Source organism: Pristis pectinata, chromosome 14 (genome assembly GCF_009764475.1).
Source record: "Pristis pectinata isolate sPriPec2 chromosome 14, sPriPec2.1.pri, whole genome shotgun sequence".
Taxonomy (NCBI): Eukaryota; Metazoa; Chordata; class Chondrichthyes; order Rhinopristiformes; family Pristidae; genus Pristis; species Pristis pectinata.
Window position 1 is genome coordinate 10,578,511 of NC_067418.1, and position 21,722 is coordinate 10,600,232.

Below are 21,722 nucleotides of genomic sequence, written 5' to 3' on the forward strand. Positions count from 1 at the left end.
TCATTTGTACCGAGGTACAGTGAAAAACTTGTCTTGCATACCGTTCGTACAGATCAATTCATTACACAGTGCAGTTACATTAAGTTAGTACAGAGCTCATTGAGGTAGTACAGGTAAAAACAATAACAGTACAGAGTAAAGTGTCAGAGCTACAGAGAAAGTGCAGTGCAATAAGGTGCAAGGTCACAACAAGGTAGATCATGAGGTCAGAGTCCATCTCATTGTATAAGGGAACCATTCAATAGTCTTATCACAGTGGGATAGAAGCTGTCTTTAAGTCTGGTGGTACATGCCCTCAGGTTCCTGTATCTTCTACCTGATGGAAGAGGAGAGAAGAGAGAATGTCGGGGTGGGAGGGGTCTCTCATTATGCTGGCTGCTTTCTGAGGCAGCAAGAAGTGTAGAGTCCATGGAAGGGAGGTTGGTTTTCATGATGGACTGAGCCGTGTCCACAACTCTCTGCAATTTCTTGCAGTCTTGGGCAGAACTGTTGCCATACCAAGCTATGATATATCCAGGTAGGATGCTTTCAATGGTGCATTGATAAAAATTGGTGATCGTCAATGGGAACATGCTAAATTTCCTTTGCCTTACGTGGAAGTAGAGGCACTAGTGTGCTTTCTTGGCCATAGCTTCTACGTGGTTGGACCAGGACAAGCCATTGGTGATGTTTACTCCTGTAGGAAGCATGTTCTATATCCAGTTCTGATGCAGGGTTTCAACCTGAAATGTTGACAATTCCTTTCCACCCATAGATGCTGCTCAACCCACTAAGTTCTTCCAGCCGATTGGTTGTTACTCCAGATTCCAGTCTCTTGCGTCTCTACAGGAAGGGTGTGGTTGCAATGGAGAGAGTGCAGAGGAGATTCACCCGGATGTTGCATAAATTGGAGAACTTGAGTTATGGGGAAAGATTCGAAAGATTAGCTTGTTGCCCCTGGAGCGAAGGAGACTGAGGGGTGACCTGATATATAAAATTATGAGGCATAGATAGGGTAGATAGTCAATTTTTTTTCCCGATGGTAGGGGTATCAAGAACAAAGGGGGATAAGATTAAATTGACAGGAAGAAGTATTAAAGGGGATTTGAAGGGAATTTTTTACGCACAGCGAGTGTCTGGTATTCACTGCCACAGAAGATGGTGGAATCAGATACAATCACTATTTCTAAGACAGGCACTTGAAGCAAGACGTGGAGGCATAGGAACTGAATGCAGGCAAATGGGATTAGTGTGAGTGGGCTGGAGGCCCCATTTCTGTGCTGTAAGATTCTATCTGATGTGCCCTGATGACAGGAAGTGATGTCAACTGATATGTCCTGAAAACAGGAAGTGACAACATCTAATGTGCCCCTAACAACAAAATCTCACTGTTCTTCCCAATTGACAAGACTTGACCTCCAAAGTGGTCACAAATGAGTTAAATCTATATTCAATAGCAGAGTGCTGGAGAAAAACAGTTCCATCCAATACAATTACAATCCATCTGCCACCTTGCCCACTCACTGAACTTGTCCTTATCCATACGTGGACTCTTTGCCTCCTCCTCATAGTTCACGTGCCCACTTAGATTAGTATCGTCAGCAAACTTGGATTCGTAACACTCTGCCTTTTTGTCTGTCATTAATATTAATTGCGGAAGAACTGATAACTGCAGTACTCCACCAGTACAGACTGCTAACACGCTAAAGACCAATGTAATACTGCTCTCTCTGTTTTCTGTCCTATAACTGATTCTCTATCCATGGTAATAGTTTATCTCCAATCCCAAGAAATATAATTTTATGTAACATCCTTCTCTGTGGCCCCTTATCAAATGCCTTTTGAAAAATTGACAATAATATCTCCATTGGTTCTTGCTTATCTACCCTGCTAATTACAGCCTCAATGAACTCCATTAGATTTGTCGGACATCATTTCCCTTTATTCAAACCACTTTGAGTGTGCCTATTCAGATGGTGATTTTCTGCATGCCTATCATAACATCCTGAATAATGGATGGCAGTGTCTTCCCCAGAACTGGTCCCTGGCTCCTTTTACCTCTCCCCTGCCTTTCTTGAACAGCAGCATTAAATTTCCAGCCTAGCAATCTGGAACTTTTCCAGGATGTAGGAAATTTTGGCAGTGAAATATGCCAATGGTACACAGGTTCATTTTCATTTCCTGTTTGTCCCCGCTCCAGATTTGGAGAAATATTTGTTGCGGACTTACTTTTTATCGTGGCTTCCTTTCAGGCTGCGTCTCCTTATAGTTACTTGTAGTATGATAGTAGTATTTAAGAGGCACATAAACAGGCAGGGGGTGGCGGGATATGGATCATGTGCAGGCAGATGGAATTAGTTTAAATTGACATCGTGGGTGGCACAGACATGATGGGTTGAAGGGCCTGTTCCTGTCCTGTACCATTCTTTGCTCTATGTATGTCCTGGTTCCATTGAACACTGGCCTGGTGCTGGCTACTTCTGGGCAAATTGGTATTGCAGTAGCTGGGAGGCAGAGCAGGATGGGGTGGTGTACATGGACCTTAAACAGGCTTCACAGCCTCTAATCATGTTCACAAATGACTTAAATTGGTAAATTGGTTTATTGTTGTCACATGTACCAAGGTACAGTGAAAAACTTTGTTCTGCATGCCATCCATACAGATCATTTCATCACATCAGTGCATTGAGGTAGTACAAGAGAAAAGCAATAACAGAATGTGGAATATGGTGTTACAGTTACAGAGAAAGTGCAATGCAGGCAAACAATAAGGTGCAAGGCCATAGTGAGGTAGACTGTGAGGTCAGGAGTCCATCTTATCCTACTAGGGGACTGTTCAATAGACCGTTCAATAATGCTTCTTTCCTTCATGGTCCGTTGCATCCAATTATTACTTTGCCCAAACCAATGTTGCAGACAATAGCACATTTTCTTCTTGTATTGAGTTTGCATTTCTCATCCACAACATAAAGGCCACTTTGCCCATGTCAGAGCCTGAAAACTGTGATGGAGTCATCAAAATATGGAGAGACCTCTTCTTCTGGACAAGGGGCAATGAATTTCCCTTCGGGTTAATGGGAGGTCTTTTGTAGAAGTATGTACCTCAAACCATTCACAGCCACAAGGGCCATTTGAGAGATAAAGTCAGCAGACAAAGAAGCAGATGAGCATTCAGGTGGAAACCTGTCACCATGCAGAGGAGATTACAGCATTTAATTCAAAAGCAAAACACTACAGGTGCTGAAAATCTGAAATAAAACCAGCAAATGCTCAGCAGGTCGGGCAGAATCTGTGGAGAGAGAAACAGAGTTAGTGTTTCATGAGGGGTCATCAGTTTTGAAACATTAATTTTGATTCTCTCTCCACATATTCTAACTTTTGTTATTTTAAGCGACATGAAAATAATTGCTTTGAAGCTTGAAAAAAATGTGACGGCAACTTTAAAATGTCCAACCGATAAAGAAATGACATTTTTTTCCAAATTGCTCTCAGCTGATGGATGTGACATTTAACAAAGAGGTTTTGTGAGAGTTTGTTCATTTTGTATTTTGATTACAATTTCCTTTAGAAAGGGTTGCAGGGCTCTTGTTGTTTAGGACTTGTCAAAAGCCAAGGACCAACACTCAGCAAAAACTCCAAAGGTTTGCTGGCGTCTCATTATTGCTGTCAGACCTGGGGGTGGTTTAAAGCTGAGGTTTCATGCTGAATCTTGGTGCCGATCAATACTTATAGATCACTGTGGTGGCAGTATTTTCTTCTCTTTAATTTTATTTATTTACTAAGCAAATTCTGGGAGAAGGATTTTAACCTGAAGGCGTTGAATGCCCTGATATTTAAAACAGAAAAAGCTTGCTTTTCTATTGTGTCTTTCACAACTTTAGGATGACCCAAAGCACATTATAGGAAATGACCTACCTTCGAAATGTATTCTGTGCTGTAATGTAGGAAAAGCAGGAGCTGGCTTTTGCAAAGCAAGATCCCACAGCAAAGTAGCAGTCAGTTTTAGTCCTGTTGATCGAGAGATAAATATTGGTGAGGACATTGGGATGATATCCACTGTCCTTGAATTAGTGTCATTGGACTAATGGACTCAGCCCAATAGATCACGGGCGCATCCCTCCCCACCATCGGTGGTATCGACATAAGGTGCTGCCTCAAGAACACAGCTATCATCAAAGATCCCCACCATCCGGGCCATGCCATCTTCCCACAGCTACCATCGGGCAGGAGGTACAGAAGCCTGAAGTCCCACACCACCAGGTTCAAGAACAGCTACTTCCCTTCAACCATTCAGTTCTTGAACCAACCAGCACAACCCTAATCATTACCTCAGTATAGCAACACCATGATCACTTTGACCACTTTGCACTACAATGAACTTTTATTTAATTCTGATTGTGTTCTTTCTTGTATAATTTTGTGTAATTTATGTTGAATTTATGTCTTTCTTGTGAATATTGTGTCTCTAATGCTTTGTACCTGTGATGTTGATGCAAGTAATTTTTTCATTGCACCTGTGCATACACGTACTTTTGCATATGATGAGAAACTTGACTTTGACCTGGGATGTCTTGTGTCCACCTGGAGGCAGGAGTTCAGTTATAATGTCTTGACCTGGAAGAAAGCACCAGCAGCAGTGTTGCACTCCTTCAGTACTCAGCCTGGATTCTTGCGCTCACACCTCTGGAATGGGATTAGAACTTACTGATTCCCGGGTATGATTGCTACCAACTGAACAATGGCGGGGGGGGGTGGGGGGAGCCAGTGGGGGTGGAGAGGGATGCTTGTTTAAATCCTGATGCCACTCTCTGGGTGAGAAAAGGGCAGGGATCAGCTCCCGGCCGTATCCAGACTTCCTGGAGAGATGCAAGGCTTCTTCCTGCCCCACATAGGAAAGTTTCTTGCACTCTTCTTGGGCTCCACTCTCCTGTATTTCCACCAACTAGTAGCGAAGGCAAAGTTCAGTGAGAGGAGGGCAAGTTGCCTGCAACGCCGTGGTATCCCAACAACATAAACTCAGAGGCCTCCTTGTGCTTTAGCTGCTGACTCAATCTCCCTCAGACTCATGAGGGTTAGGGGGAATGGCTGACGGGAAGTGGGGAAGGTTCAGAGAGGGTAACCACCTCAGTTGCTTTCAGCTGCTTTCCCAATTTTCAGACATCGAGGAGAATAATCCCCCATTTTGAATTCTGAAACTAATGGTGGAAATACCCAAGGGCTTCATCAGTGACTAGATAAAGGCAGCTCCTGATTTTGGAGGGATCAGGGAAGATGTGGATTCTGCTACAAAACCCACGTCCAGATTTTCCAACATTCCATGCTCCTTATCGATTCCTTGTTGGGATCCCTGCCTGGCTCGACACACTTGGATTCCAGGTGGGCAAGCATAGGCCTCCATTTGCTGGTAGGAGTGTGGGAAGGGATCCGATCCTCAATCCTGTGGTCCGGAGTCAGCGGTCTGGTGCAGTCACTGCTTGGTGGACAATGGACAGAAAACTTTGTGTGGAGCCAGGGAATGCATTTAACTGCTTTCTGAAGCTGCCCTTACCTTCCTTCAGCTGCTGGATTTCTCAAAGATGGGAACAAGAACTTCCTGACCAAGAAGAAGAAGTGAAGGCCATATGTCAACTGAGGAACGTCGAGGCATTGGAAGAAAATGGCATCCCTCCTAAAGTTGTGAAATGGCAGAGGGGAACGCCAAATACAAATTCACTTCTTCCGTTCCCAACCTGGGAAAGGGCGAGCATACAGGGGACTTAAGACATGGTGTAATTGTGACCATCTTCAAGTAAAAACCATGGATTGGCAGGCACGGTAGTGTAGCGGTTAGCATAACACTATTACAGCACCAACGACCCACGTTCATTTCCTGCCACTGTCTGTAAGGAGTTTGTACGTTCTCCCCGTGCCTGCGTGGGTTTCCTCCGGGTGCTCCAGTTTCTCCCACATTCCAAAGACGTATGGGTTAGGAAGTTGTGGGAATGCTATGTTGGCGCCGGAAAAGTGGCGACACTTGCGGGCTGCCCCCAGAACACTCTACGCAAAAGATGCATTTCACTGTGTGTTTCAATGTACATGTGACTAATCAAGAAATCTTTTCTAATCTTGCCTTCTCTCTGCTGCTTGCCTCATTCAATATCATCCCCGTGGTCCACCTCAGTCACCTCCTCCCAGTGGCTGAAGAGATCTTCCCTGAAACCCAACCAGGACTCTGTCCATCTGGAGGCACAGTGGATGTGATCTTCACTTTGTATCACCTCCAAGATATATGCAGAGAGCAGCGTCAATCATAATATGAGGTCCTTCTTGACCACACACAAGCTTTTGCCTCTGTTAATTGAGAGCATTGTGGAGCATTCTTCTGATATTCGGCTGCCTACAGAAATTCTTCTCCATACCTACCTCTGCTACATGACAGCATTCAGGCCATGATCTTAATCAATGGATCCACAACAGACGTAATGGGATCGGGCAAGGCTGTGTCATCTCCCCAACACTTTCCTCAATTCCTCTCCCTGCAATGCTGCAGCTCATCTCCTAACAAGCATCCTATTGGAGTGGACAATGTGGGGAAGTCTTTAACCTGGGTTACCTCTACCCTTCAACCAAGGTCACATCAGCCTTGGTGGTCAAGCTGCAATATGCAGATGTTGCTCACATGTGCCCTGTGCCTAAGGTCCAAGTCATCGTCAACCTGTTCACTGATGAGACACTGGGCATTGCATCACATTGTAACAAAGCACAGGTCCTCAATCGACCTCCCCCCTGCACAACATCACACCCCAGTATTAACAAGGCCCTGGAAACTGTGGACAGTTTCTTCATATGGAGAAGGCAGCTGTCAGAGATGAAAGGAACCGTCACCTTCAGTGCACCAGCACAGCCTTTGACTGTCTAAAGAAGAGGCTACTTGAAAATCAAAATTTCACACCTGGCACAAAGCTTATGATCTGCAGGACAGCAGTGATCCCTGCCCTCCCATACGATCCTGAAACATTATACAACAGGCACCTTAAAGCACTGGAGGAAGTACCATCGATCCCATCTCCACAAAATCTTCCAGTTTCACTGGCGGGATAAGTGAGCCAACAATAGCTTTCCCTCCCAGTTCATTACCCTTGGCATCAGGACACTGATTACACACAGTCTGTCTCATGTGCCTGACACCACTCTTCTCTGAGCTCCTTAACAGTAAGAAGTTACTTAGTGGATGGAGGGAATGATTCAAAGCATGTCTCGAAGCCTTCTTGAGTTAGTGTAATGCATGGGAATCCCTGGACCATGACTACTCACAATGAAGAACATGCATTCAAAGATGGAATGGAGAACCTGGGGTGCCTCTGTTGGGAGGACGCAGAAGCCCAGTGTAAATGGCAGGAGGAGCACACCACTTCCCTACATATCCGCCCTTCAAGCACCTCCTGCCCCATCTGTGGCAGTCTACAGACCCACATTGGCCTCGTCAGCCCTGTCAGAACCCACAGGACTGGAGAGGAAGCAAGTCATCCTCAATCCCCAAGCGCTGACCAAGAAGTCGATTTTCCCTGCTGTTATACTCATTTAGTAATGCTACATTTATAGCCCTTCCTGAGTCTGGTGAAACTCCCTGACCTGGAACATTAACTCATTCTCTCACCACAGATACTGGATGTCCAACTGAGTATTTTCATTATTTTCTATTTTATTTCAAATTTCCAGCAGCTACAGCACTTTGGTCTTTGTTAAAGTTCTACAGTGGAATGGAAACTGGAGTGGAATGTCTTCTGCTGGAGCTAGGGAAAGCCTTTCCAACTAAATTGCATTGAAGTCAAAAATAAGACAGATGACAGTGACCTTGAATTCATGCTGTGGAACAAGTACTTATGAATACTTGCCTGAACTTCATCTCTCTGTTTTGGTAAAAGCAATAACCCAATTACAGTAAATGAATCATATCAATTATCCCATTGTCTCATTTCTGAGCGGAGTCTTGATTTGAGCAACAAACTCAGCTTTCTGTGTAATTAAACCAGAATGGAACAAAATAATAAGCACTGGAATAATGTTCTGTTCAACCCGGGCTGCTGTCAGGATAACTTCTTCGCACAAAGAGTGGTGGAAGTCTGGAACTCCCTGTCACTGAGATTTGAGGACTGGTTCCAAACCTGAACTCAAAGATTTTTGTTAGGCGTGGGTTTCAGAACCAAAGAGGCTCTTAAAGTGAATGTTAAGATGCAATTTTATTTATCATTCATTCATTCATTTGTCCCTCTCTCTGTCTCTGTCTCCCAATTTCCCTCTTTCTGTCTATCCTCTATCCTTTCTCTCTATTTGTTTCTATCTGTATCCCTTTCTCTCTGTCCTTCTACCTCCCTATCTCACTAGCTTTGTCTTTTTGTGCATTTCTATCACATTCTCTCTCTCTCTCTCTCTCTCTCTCTCTCTCTCTCTCTCTCTCTCTCTCTCTCTCTCTCTCTCTCTCTCTCTCTCTCCCTCTCTCCCCCCCCTCTCTCTCCCCCCCCCCTCTCTTTCTCGCGGTCTTTCTCTTTCACAATCACTTGCCTCCACGCAAGGCACAGTAGAATCATAGAACTGTACAGCACAGAAACTGGCCCTTACAGCCCACCTCATCCATGTTGTCTGTGATACCTCTCTGCCTAATCCCATTTGCCCACATTCAGCCCATACCCCTCTACTCCTTTCCTATCCAAGTACCCGTCAAAATGCCTTTTTAATATTGTAATTGTATCTGCTTCCACTACCTCCTCTGGAAGTTCATTCCAAACATTGCTCCTAATAAGGTATTGCCACATGATACCACACACCACACAGTCAAGACTGTGGTATTCACAGAATTTATTTCTCTGAAGGCTAAAACCACTCAAACCGCAAGCTGCTTTCTAAGCAGGGAGAACAAAACACAAATGCATTGCCCACAGTATAAACCCCCAGCAATAAATTGCAAGGCACCAAGTTAAATAACACTTTAAAAGAACAGCCTGAAGAGATTTTTTTTGTCATTACCATCCTGAAATTGCTTTAGCAATTTGCAATAGTTACCACAGTAGTTTATTAACCGTAGCCCAAGAGCCTAATGTACAATAGTCACTGGCCAGACACTTTCGTATTAATACGTTAATGATCCTGCTTCATAAATATTCATTCAATATTTGAGATTAGCCTCATTTGTGAGTACCAGGTCAGCCATAGCCTACCATCATCTGAATGAATGGCAGAATGGACTTGGGTGGCTGGATGGATAGTATTGTGCATTTTTATAACAGAAGAAAGGAAGAGTAATTTTGGATTTAACCTTCAAAGGTTGTGCAGGATGCATCTGCATTACTGAGATGTCACGGTTGCTGTGTATGAGTATCATTACCCTGGGAGTGCAGAAGGTTCACTTCGTCCATCACACTCCATTTTAAAATTATTTAAGATTCTCTGACACGGGAGGCGAGGATCTTCAATCTGCTTTGCAAATGTTTCAGGCTCCTAAGTGTAACATGAATAAATGTTAATGTATCAACACTACAGCTGAATAGATTAGACATTTATCAGTAGTGAATGAATATATATTAAACTGGCCGGTTAATGCATTAGATTGATATAAAAAAGTAGTAACTGGCTGAGCTATTCCACATGAGCATATGTTTCATAAATTACTGTGGTAAATACTGTAAAAGCAATTTCAGGATTATCAATGACTTAAAAATCCCTGAAGGATTTTTTTTTATTTTGCCTCTCAATCTGCTTGTTGCAAATGTTCAACATTTGATTGCTGGGAGTTTATACCGTGGGCAATGTTTTTGCAATTTGATCTTTCTGCTTCGAAAACAGCTTGTGGGATGAACGGTTGTTGTCTTTGGAGAACTGAATTGTGTACGCTGACGTTTCTGTGCTGCATTGTTTCAGATGAGACACGAGGAAGGCTTCTTCTGCCCTCCCATGGCACCTTTTGAAGAAGAACAAGGCAGTTCTCCTATCACTTCCATACCACAATCATTAGAAACAGATCTTTGTCTTTCCTACTTTATAAGTGTCCATCAGATGTGCAGTGGAACCTTGAAAATGTATTGACTCATCTTCCTTTAAAGGGAGTAGAAAATTTCCAGGTGTAGAAATTTCACTTTGAGCTGCAGTTTGGGGAAAAATCTCCCTGACCCTTCATTGCCGTTAGGTCAAAATCCTGGTGTTCCCTACCTAGTAGCACTGTGAGAATACCTTCACCATGTGGACTGAAGTAGTTCATGAAGGCAGCTCACCTTTTCAAGGGCAACACAGGTTAGGGAGTAGATGTTGTCTTTGTCAGCAACCCCCCACATTGTGTACATTGTGTGAATGAACTAAATGCCCATACATGAGGAGGTGGATTGCTTCCTATAGATAACCTGACAGACACTTATTGTTTTGAGGCCAGGGTCACACTCATTTGGCTACATTGTGCAGATATCATTGTTCACATTCCTGACACAAGACTCCGAAAACCAGCACTCCATTCTGAGCTCTGCCAAAGGAAGAGATTGCCAGGTACACCGGGGAAAAATAGAACATAGAACACTACATCACAGTACAGGCCCTTCGGCCCTCAATGTTGTGCCGACATTTTATCCTGCTCTAAGGTCTATCTCACCCTTTCCTCCCACATTGCCCCCCCATTTCTCTATCATTCATATGTCTGTCTAAAAGTCTCTTAAATGCCCCTAATGTATCTGCCTCCACAACCTCTGCAGGCAGTGCGTTCCACGGACCCACCACTCTCTGTGTAAAAAAACTTACCCCTGACATCCCCCTTATACCTTCCTCCATTCACCTTAAAATTACGTCCCTCGTGTTAGCCGTTGTCGCCCTGGGAAAAAGTCTCTGACTGTCCACTCGATCTATGCCTCTTATCATTTTGTACAAAAGATTCAGAGTTGTGCTCAAAGCCTCCTCAAAGAAGTGCTACGTCCCTGCTCCATGACCACTCAGAGTGAAGGAACATTGGTGATACTGTTGACTCCATGCATCAGGAACACACAGTAGTGCTGTGCGAGTGGCAGAATGAGTGCACCATCTCTCCAACTCTTGCTTGCCTCATCTATCACTTCCTACCCCAACTGTGGAAGTCTGTGGGCCCCACGTTGGTACCTCAGACCCCACAAAACCAGAGTGAAAGCAAGTCATCCCCAATGCTGAGGGGCTGCCTTATAACAAGACTTTGGTGAAGGTGCTGCATTGGACTGACACGATAGTGACCCAACGGCTCCTTCCTGTGACTTCCTCAAATCAGATGTTGTTGCTATGTTCTGTAGTTGGCAGCAATCCTTTCTGAGTATGGCAGTGATCCTGGTGCAGAGATTCTTGGTGCCTGAAAAGGTGAGTTAAGTCGGCAGTCCAGCAAGTGTTTTTTGAGAGCCCTTTGAGAATTTGATAGTGCGCGAGGTCCTAGGCATTGTGAGCCTTGCAAACGTAACACATGACAGGGCTTTCCACACCCATTGTAGAGCACACAAAGGAAAACACATAGACCCGTGTTCTGGCTCTCTCAACTTGGGGAAGAGAAGCCTGAGAGTGAGAGGGTGTGGTGAAGAGTAAATTATCTGTTGGAGGACTGGATTGAATCAGGGCACCAGGTGGAGTCACCATCAGCTGATTGGATGGGAACTCACAATAGGTTGCTGGGGCTATTGGAGTCAGTGGGGATGAAGCCCCCTCGAGTAACTGGTTGTAACCATGCCCTCAATGCAGAGCCAGACAAAGCTTCTGTCAGGCTGTCCAAGGGAAGCAATCCACCTCTCGGATGGCCTGAGAAACTTTGGAGACAGGCCTGTCCAATGATCGGGTTGGGATTGTAATGCCTTTGAATGTCAAAGTGAGGTGTTTAGACTCATTGGACTTGTTGGAGGTGGTCATTGCCTGGAACTTGTGGATGTTAATTGTCCGCCCATGCCTGAATGTTTTCAAGGTCCAGTTGCATGCAGGCCTGGACCGCTTCAATTACTTAGTTGCCAATGGAAGTGAACATCAGTGAACATTCCCACTTCTTTCCTGATGATGAGAGGATGATTATTGGTGATGCGGCTGTAGATGGTTGGCCTTAAGTTACCGTTTCAGAAGGACCTGAACTCTATGCTTCCTTCTTCTATCTTAGGCATCATGAACACTTTATAGTCCCTGAGTTTCTTTTTGAAGTTACTGTTTCAATAGAAATGTGGCAGGGGGTTATGCACAGCAAGATTGGATAATCAGTTTTAGTAATGTTGGTTGATAGATGTATAATCTAGGGCACCAGAGGTAACTTGCAGTTATATTCTGCAATAATGCACTGGGATTTGTTATGTCCACATGGAGGGGCAGAGTGCTTTGCTTTAACATTTCATGCAAATGGCTTACAACTCTGTCAGTGGGATGCTTCTCAGGAATATCAGTCTCGATTTTCACATTCAAGTCCCTGGCCACCAATTTGGCCGCAGCTAACTTTGAAGTGCTAACTTTGCTGTGTGGCTAAAGTGAAGGGGCAGGAGATAGGGGCGAAAGATTTGGGGCAGGGGATAGGGGCGAAAGGTTTGGGGCAGGGGATGGGGCTAAAGGTTTGGGGTACCTTTCACTATCGCTGAACTGCTACAGGACGAGAGCAGTGGTTTTCTGGAGGAAGAAGTCTCACATTGGAGGCAGAAGGGACTCAGCAGGTCGAGCAGCATCTGTGGGGGAGAGGGGAAGGAATTGTCGACACTTCGGGCCGAAACCCTGCTCAACCCACTGAGCTCCTTCAGCCGATTGTTTGTTACTCCAGATTCCAGCATCTGCTGTCTCATGAAGTCTCAGATTGCTTTGCTTAAGGCCTTCCCACCCAGTTCACACCACAGATCGAGCGTCGGTGTGGATCAGTATTAACTACCCCTTAACGCTACCCTTGTGTGTGAACATATCAGAGGGGAAACAAAGCATGGAGCTGCAGTCCTGTGTGACCCCCACCCAGTCACGGAGAGAGGGAGAAGAAATTACAACTGACTCACTTGTGCTGATCCAGCGCTCTGTTACATCAGGGTTGACTATATGATGTTTAATACCCAGTGTTTTCTCCTTGTGTGCCATTATACCATCTTCCCATTCAAGTTTCCAGATGTAAACATCATCAATAGCTTGTCCTGGTCAAACCACGTAGACTCTATGGCCAAGAAAGCACACCAGCACCTCTACTTTCTCAGAAGGCTAAGGAAATTCAGCATGTCCCCATTGACCCTCACTATTTCTTATAGATGCACCATTGAAAGCATCCTGTCCAGATGCATCACATCCTGGTATGGCAACTGTTCTGCCCAAGGCCGCAAGAAATTGCAGAGTTGTGGACACACGAAAACCAGCCTCCCCTCCATGGACTCTGTCTACACTTCTCGCTGCCTCAGGAAAGCAGCCAGCATAATCAAAGACCCCTCCCATCCTGGGCATTCTCTCTTCTCCTCCCCTTCCATCAGACAGAAGATACAAAAGCTTGAAAACACACACCACCAGGCTCAAGGACAGCTTCTATCCCGCTGTTATAAGACTTGAATGAACCTCTTGTACATTAAAGGTGAACTCTTGACCTGACAATCGACCTCGTCATGGCCCATGCACCTTAGTGTCAACCTGCACTGCACTTTCTCTGTAACTGTGACACTATATTCTGCATTCTGTTATTGCTTTTCCCTTGTACGTCCTCAAAGTACTTATGTTTTGAAATGATCTGTATGGATGGCAGGCAAAACTAAGTTTTTCACTGTATCTCTGTACATGTGTCAATAATAAACCAATACATGTATTCCTCGATCCTCGCCTCTCTTCCTCTCAGCGACTGAAGTCTCTAGCTCAGAATGATTTTACAGTTTAATTTCTGGATGAAGTTTCAGCCCACCCGGGTCATTCTCTCTTCTCTCCCCTCTGCCATCAAGCAGGAGCCTGAGGGCACGTACCACCAGGCTCAAAGACAGCTTCTATCCCACGGTTTTAAGACTATTGAACAGTTCCCGTATACGATGAGATGGACTCTTGACCTCACAATCTGCCTTGTTTGACCTTGCACCTTATTATCTACCTGCAATGCACTTCCCCGTAGCTGTGACACTTTGTATTCTGTTATTGTTTTTACCCTGTACTACCTCAGTGCACTGTGTAATGAATTGACCTGTACGATTGGTATGCAAGACAAGTTTTTTACTGTACCTCGGTCACCAATACCAATACTTAACGCTCTGCTAATTTTTCCATTGCAAAAATGTTTGAAGTGAGGTACTAACTTTCCTGCAATTTATGCTTCCATTTATTTTTGCCCATGTTGCTGAGGCTAACAGTTCTAGTGCCATTACAGGGGATTAGCATCCTTCCGTCATTACTTTCCCCAGTGAGCATGGAACCGGTCTTGAGCTTGTGCTTCTGACAAGGATGAATCCTGCAGCGAGCCATTTATCGTCACCCCATCGTCCGACGCCCACCATGTCCACTTGATGAAGTCTTGGTTTATTGTCATTCATTCTGCTGAGCTTCTTCATCCTCCCGTCCAGACCCTTCATCTTACCTGCTGTCATGGCTTTCTTTCAGATTGCCAAGTCAACTGGCTTCACTTGCTCAAAATCACATGTCATTATCAAGAAAAATACTCTCCCTCTTCACCACATGAGAGTTAAAGTTGCCACTGGTCATTTTGTTTAAATTACCTTGCAAAGTGACTTCCATTTAATGCCTTCGTGTCTCCTACTTGCTCATTGCTCCTCTGAGTATTGAACTGACATGTTTCCAATAGTCGCAGTAGAAAGATTAGACATTAGATATTTATTAGTCACACGTACATCGAAACACGCAGTGAAATGTGTCTTTTTGTGTTGCTGAGAATGTGCTGGGGGGCAGCCCACAAGTGTCGCCACTTTTCCTGCGCTAACATAGCGTGCCCGCAGCTCCTAACCTGTGCGTCTTTGGAATGTGGGAGGAAACCCACGCAAACACACGGGGAGAACGTACAAACTCCTTATGGACAGCGGTGGGAATTAAACCCGGGTCGCTGGCACTGTAATAGCGTTACGCTAACTGCTACACTACCATGCCACTAGCCTGGTTATTGCAGGACAAGTCACCTGCTGTTGACCCGGTGATAACCACGCCTGATTGTCTGAAGTGTATTCCTTATCAAAGCTGGACTCTGCAGTGTTCAAAACTTTTATTTATTCATTCACACAATCCAGGCATTGCTGACAAGCCAGCATATTGTCTGACTCCAACTGCTGTTGAGAAGGTGAGCCACTTTCATGAATCACTGCAGTCCTTCAGGGGAAGGTACCTTCACAATGCTGTTGGGTAGGGAATGCTAGGATTTAGACCAAGTAACGATGAAAGAGCAGCAATATATTTCCAGATCAAAATGGTTTGCAGCTTGGAGGGGAACCTGTAGAAGGTGATGTTCCTTCATGCCAGCTGCTCTAAGTGGATAGAGATTTGAAAGACATTGTCTAAGGTCAATCTCGTTGTTTAAGATCTATCTCCTTTATGCCTGTTGGTCTAAGTGGATAGAGGTTTGAAAGATGTTGTCTGAGCTCTATTTCGTGTTTTGTTGCCATAAGTGCATCAGGATCTGCACCATATTTATGTGGTAGAAACATTTGTTGGATAATCATTAAGGATAAAGCTTACTACGGAGGATTGTGTTACCAGTCATCCGAACAACCAGACAGACTTATCATGTGAACTGTTAGCAGAGTGCCCACACAGTGCACGGCTGTGAGGGCACTCTGCTATCTCATGTGGTGAAGAGAGAGAGTATTTTTCTCGATGATGATATGCTATTTTGAACAAGTGAAGCCGGTTGACCATTTACAAAATTGCCTCCTAGCTATTGTGTTTGATGCTCAGTAGATTTCTTGAGTTATCTGTACTGCTAAGCTCATCACCTCACATGGGACTTGGCAGAGATGAATAAATGAGTAGAAAAACTGCTCAAATTCTCTCCTTCCATGGATAAAATAGCTTGAAATTAGCATTTCCTTTACAGACATATTGCCATATGCAAGAAGGGGAATACCGTAGATCTTCACTGTGGACCATCTTTGTTTTATTTATGTTTTCAATCTCTTACAGGTCAATAATGAAAATGTGGTGAAGGTTGGCCACAGACAAGTGGTGAACATGATACGTCAGGGAGGAAACCACTTGGTGTTAAAAGTTGTCACAGTAAGCAGAAACCTTGATCCAGAAGATACAGCTCGAAAGAAAGGTACTGATTTAGTCGTACACTGGATCATATTTGTTCACATCCCATACATTGCAAGGTTATTTAATCCATTTCAAAGATTATTAAATGATAGTCTGTCTCAGTAAGATCATTTACATTTGAAAGTCCATTCCTAGAGCACCTTAAAAAGCTAATGAAAAGTCCTAGACTATGACATTGGGTGTCGCAACAAGCCCCAGTGGCGCATGCCAGTCAACCCTGAGTTGGCTGGGAAAGCTGATTGGGGAAGATGGCTTTTCCCTCTGGCTTCACTTGTTACTGCTCCCCACCAGGACACTTGATGCGTCCTGATTTTTGGCATTGGTGCTGCAACCAGGACAGCTGCTGCCTCACAGCTTCAGTGATCCAGGTTCAATCCTGACAATGTGGAGTTTGCATGGTTTCCTTGGGTTTCCTCTGGATCCCTCCCAGATCCCAACGATGGTAGGTTAATTGGCCACTGTAAATTGCTCGTGGGTGTAGGGCATTGTTAGTACATGGGAATGTGGGGAAAATAAAAGAAAATGGGATTAGAGCAGGAATAGTGTGGATAGGTGTCAGACTCAATTGACAGAAGGGCCTTTTTCCATGCTATATGACTGTGTAACAAGGGGCTAAATCTTGCCACTAGTGAATGACCATTGAAACCGTAAGAAGTTCCAGACATGTTTGCATGTGTGATGGGCCGAATCTATCACTTCACCTAATTGCTAGACTCCCCAAGAGCCCAGGTTTCTCCAGTGTTTAACTAGGGAATCCCTGACATACACACTATAGGGCAGACCTGCTGCAGAATCTGATGGCCACTGATCTCAGTGAAGTTCTAGGCCTGCAGATTAAAAGACCAACACTGTTTTTTAAATTATTTTGTGATAGTTATTTTGAAATATTTATACATTTTTATTGTCCTTCCATTAACATTTCTTGTTTTTAAAATTAACTCATTGTTAAAGACATTTAAATATTCTTTAAATCAATAACTGATGGAAGACATAGACCCCAGCCTTGGATTGAATCATGTGCTGTTGTGGGGGCTGAAACTTTGTACTATGTCCCCTGAGATCTAGTGCTATTGGAACTTCATCCAGCCCTCTGTACACTCCTTGGCCCCCAGTGAGGGTGCAAAAACCCAGTGAGATCAGCCCTCCATGTCTGGCTGAGGTAAGTGCAAGCCATGGCCTGTTCGAACAGCTGACCAAATGCAAGGTCAAAGAGGCAGGCTTTAAAGAATGCTTGAGCGGAGGAGAGAGAGTTGGGAAGGTTTAGGGAGAGAGGTCCAGATCAAATGGAGCTGTGCAGCTGAAGGCATGGATGCCATTAATTGCAGCATTATACAGAATGGAATCAAGCCCACCAAGTTTGCACTGACCATCAAGCACCTATCTACATGAATCCCATATTATTTGCCTTCTATCAACTACTAATTTAATAGAGATTTTCGAGGAGGTGACGAAGATGATTGATGTAAGTAGAGCTGTGTTTTTGTCCTCATGATTTTAGTAAGGCTTTTGGCAAGGTCAAAAGATGGGAAGCTCATCCGGAAGATTAAGATGCATGGGATCCACGGTAACTTGGCCTTTTGGATTTAGAATTAGCTGGCCCATAGAAGACAGTGATCGATGGGACTTATTCTGGCTGGAGCTCTGTGACTGGTGGTGTTCTGCAGGGATTTGTACTGGGACCTCTGATGTTTGTGATCTATATATGTAAGTGACTTGAATGAAAACGTGGGTGGGTTAGTAAGTTCTCAGACACTACAGAGATCGGTGGTATTGTGGGTGGTGTGGAAAATTGCCGTAGGATACAGCAGGATACAGATCAGTTGCAGATATGGGCAGAGAAATGACAGATGGAGTTTAATCTGGCCAAATGTAAAGTGTTGCACTTTGAGAGATCAAATGTAAAGGGACAATACACAGTTAATGGCAGGACCCTTAACAATGTTGATGTACAGAGGGACCTTGAGGTCCAAATCCATAGCTCCCTGAAGGTGGCTGCACAAGTTGATAGGGTAGTAAAAAAGGTGTATGGCATGCTTGCCTTTATTAGTCAAGGCATTAAGTTCAAGAGTCAGGAAGTTATATTGCAGTTTTATAAAACTCTGGTTAGGATGCATCTGGAGTATTGCATTCAGTTCTGGTCGCCCCATTATAAGAAGGATGTGGAGGCTTTGGAAAGGGTGCAGAAGAGGTTTACCCGGATGCTGCCTGGATTAGAGGGCATGTTCTATAAGGAGAGGTTGGACAAACTTGGGTTGTTTTCTCTCAGGTGGCGCAGGGTGAGGGGAGACCTGATAGAAGTTTATAAAATCAAGAGAGACATAGACAGAATAGGCAGCCAGTATCTTTTTCCCAGGGTTGAAATGTTTAAGACTAGAGGGCATGCATTTAAGGAGAGAGAGGGTAAGTTCAAAGGAGATGTGCAGGGTTTTTTTTATACAGAGACTGGTGGGTGCCTGGAATGCTCTGCCAGGGGTGGTAGTGGAGGCAAATACGATAGAGGCATTTAAAAGGCTCCTGAATGTACAGAGAATGGAGAGATATGGATATTGTGTAGGCAGAAGGGATTAGTTTAGTTAGACACTTAATTACTACTTCAATTAGTTGGGCACAACATCGTGGGCTGCAGGGCCTGTTCCCGCACTGTACTGTTCTGTGTTCTGTTATTCTTCCCACATTGCCGTCTACTTTGCCCAGATTCTACCGCTCAGTGACATACTGGGGGCAATTTACCATGGCCAATCAACCTATCAGCCCACACTTCTTTAGGCTGTGGGAGGAAACCAGAGCACCTCGTGGAAACCCACAGGGTCACGGGGACAACATGCAAACTCCACAGACAGCACCCAAGGTCAGGATTAAAGCCAGTTTGCTAGGGCTCCACTAGTAGCACCACTGTGATGCCCTCGATGGTGGAGCAGTGAAACTCTGAAGACCCAAGTGGCCATACTTTGAGGAGTGCAATGGTCTCAGGGTGATGTAGTGCCAGAGAGAGTTACCAAAATGCCAAGAGGAAAGAACATAGAGAAATTAAACATCACGTGAGAACAACACAGTCATAAAATTGTGCATCTGATTCACTTTACATGTGCAAATGAAAGTGTATTACCTGTAAATAACTTTGTCATTGCTCTGATGCTGTGTTCTTTCTGTGTGATTCTTACACACTGCCAGTTGAACACTGATTTAGAAACACTTAAAGCATTTGCATCCCTTTTCTCTATAAAAGGAAATCATCGTTGTACAGTTCACAGGTCCGCGTGGGCAGGTGTTCCAAAATAAAACTAACAGCACACAGCTGCTAAGCAACATCAGAGAGAGGTTGCAAAAACAGCATGCATTTCTTGGTGGAGAATTTTTCAAGAAGATTTATAAGGAGTGTGTAAAGATGCCAGTGCATTACCATTCTGGTACAAAAGGAAATGAAATGTCACAGAAGTTCCAGGATGTTCCTATCTCAGAGTTATGGATGGAATTTGATCATCTTCCAAAGATAAGATTAATATGACAGACTAATTGAACTATTTCATCTGTATGCAGCCCAGTTTGAACTGGCACTGGCACAGATTATTGTTATTTAAACATCCTTTTCTTGTTGTTCCAGTGGCCTTTGATTTTAAAAATGCTAATGTCTAAAATTCCTTTAACGTTTAGCCATGTTATTTTGTGGCTACAGCATTATTCTCATCCCTAAATTTAGGATCAAGCCATTGATGGTTGTGAGAGCAGATTTATACCACACGGACATCGATGCAACTTAAAGGGATTTAAAAAGTGATGAGTGATGGACCTGATTTTTTTAAGGCAAGTTCTTATTGCCAAACACTATATCAGCCATGGAGCTGAAGGTGGCACAAGGTGTGTGACTCAACAGACAGTCTGTTGTACAGCAAACACAATTAATTTATTCTATTTAAAGAACAGAGGAAGCAAACTACAGCAACTTCTCCCAATAAAAGCAGGGTAACTTCTCTGGGAAAATTCAGTGAGTGTGGCATAAATTATCAGCATAAAATGAAGCTGTCACTTACAATTCTCAGTGTGGTCATCCTAGGCAGCCTTTTCTAAACTGCATGCATATGTATGTGTACCACCTATTTTTTTCTCTCACGGTGACAGCCTTAAGCTCACTGTAATGAAGAGATTAGTTCCTAGTTTTATGTCATAGTCATAGAGCTATAGAGCATGGAAAACATCCACACCGACCAATTTGCATAACTGAGCTGGTCGCATTTGCCTGTGTTTGACCCATATCCCTGTAAACCTTTCTTATCCATGTACCTGTCCAAATGTAATTTAAATATCATAATTGTACCCGCCTCTACCACTTCCTCTGGCAGCTTGTTCTACATAAACACCACCCTCTGTGTGAAAAAGTTGCCCCTCAGGTCCCTTTTAAATCTTTCCCCTCTCACCTTAAATCTATGCCCTCTAATTTTGGGGAAAAAACTGTGACCATGCTCTTCATGTTTTTATAAACCTCTATGTCACTTCTCAGCCTCCTACCCTCCAGGGGGAAAAGTCCCAGCCTATCCAGACTCTCCCTATAACTCAAACCCTCCAGTCCCAATAACATCCTCGTAAATCTTTTTTGCACCCTTTCCATTTTAATGACATTTTTGTTTTGATCTTTATCCAGTCACTGTAGCCAGAGCCAAATGCCAACTTTGATATTTTATCAAACTTTCTTGGGATTTAGAATCATAGAATTGTTATAGTGCATGAGACCATGTAATCCTTTGAGCCTTAACCAAAAGTTAATAGCATAATCATTCCAGTTCCATTTCCTTGTGCTTTCCCCAAATCCCAGCGAATTATTGAAAATCTTTTTAAAAACTGCAGATGCTGAAAATCTGAAATAAAAACAGCAAATGCTGGAAAATGTCAGCAGGCCAGACAGCATCAGTGGAAAGAGAAGTAGTTAAAGTTTCAAGGCTGGGACCCTTCATTAGAATGGAAAAAGAGAGCAACTAGTTAGCCTAGGTACCAGAGATGGTGAAAAACATGATGATGCTGGAGGAACTCAGCAGGCCAGGCAGCATCCGTGGAGAAAAGCAGATGGTCAACGTTTGGGTCAGAACCCTTCTTCAGGACTGAAGATAGGAAAAGGGGAAGCCCAATATATAGGAGGGAAAAGCAGAGCAGTGATAGGTGGACAAAAGAGGGGAGGTGGGGTGGGCACAAGGTGGTGATAGGCAGATGCAGGTAAGAGATAGTGATAGGCAGGTGCAGGGGAGAAGGGGAGAGCAGATCCACCAGGGGATGGGTCAAAAGTTAGGAGAGGGAAACAAGGGGGGGTGTAGAAAAAAGAGAGGGCGGCTAGGAAAGGGAAGTAAAGAAGAGGCATGGTTGGGGGGAGTGGGTGTTGATGAGGGGGTTGGGTGGAAGATGTGTGGGGATTACTGACAGTGGGAGAATTCAATGTTCAAAAAGTATTCAGTGTACCAGAGAAGGTGGGTGGATGATGGGTGGAACAAAGGGAATTTCTCTATTAGAGTGAAATAATTGGCCAGTCAAGATAAGGTTATGTTTCTTTTTTTGTGTCA

The 21,722-nt window shown here is 44.1% G+C and overlaps 1 protein-coding gene across 2 annotated transcripts in view; it reads left to right on the forward strand.

Annotated features, from left to right (window-relative positions):
- LOC127577696 (SH3 and multiple ankyrin repeat domains protein 2-like) overlaps nt 1-21,722 on the forward strand; it is a 705,938-nt gene that overhangs the window by 616,043 nt on the left and 68,173 nt on the right. For both annotated transcript variants that reach the window (XM_052029143.1, XM_052029144.1), the window contains one exon: nt 16,045-16,180. In XM_052029143.1, coding sequence (XP_051885103.1) covers nt 16,045-16,180 — 136 coding nt within the window. The remainder of the gene's footprint in view (nt 1-16,044; nt 16,181-21,722) is intronic.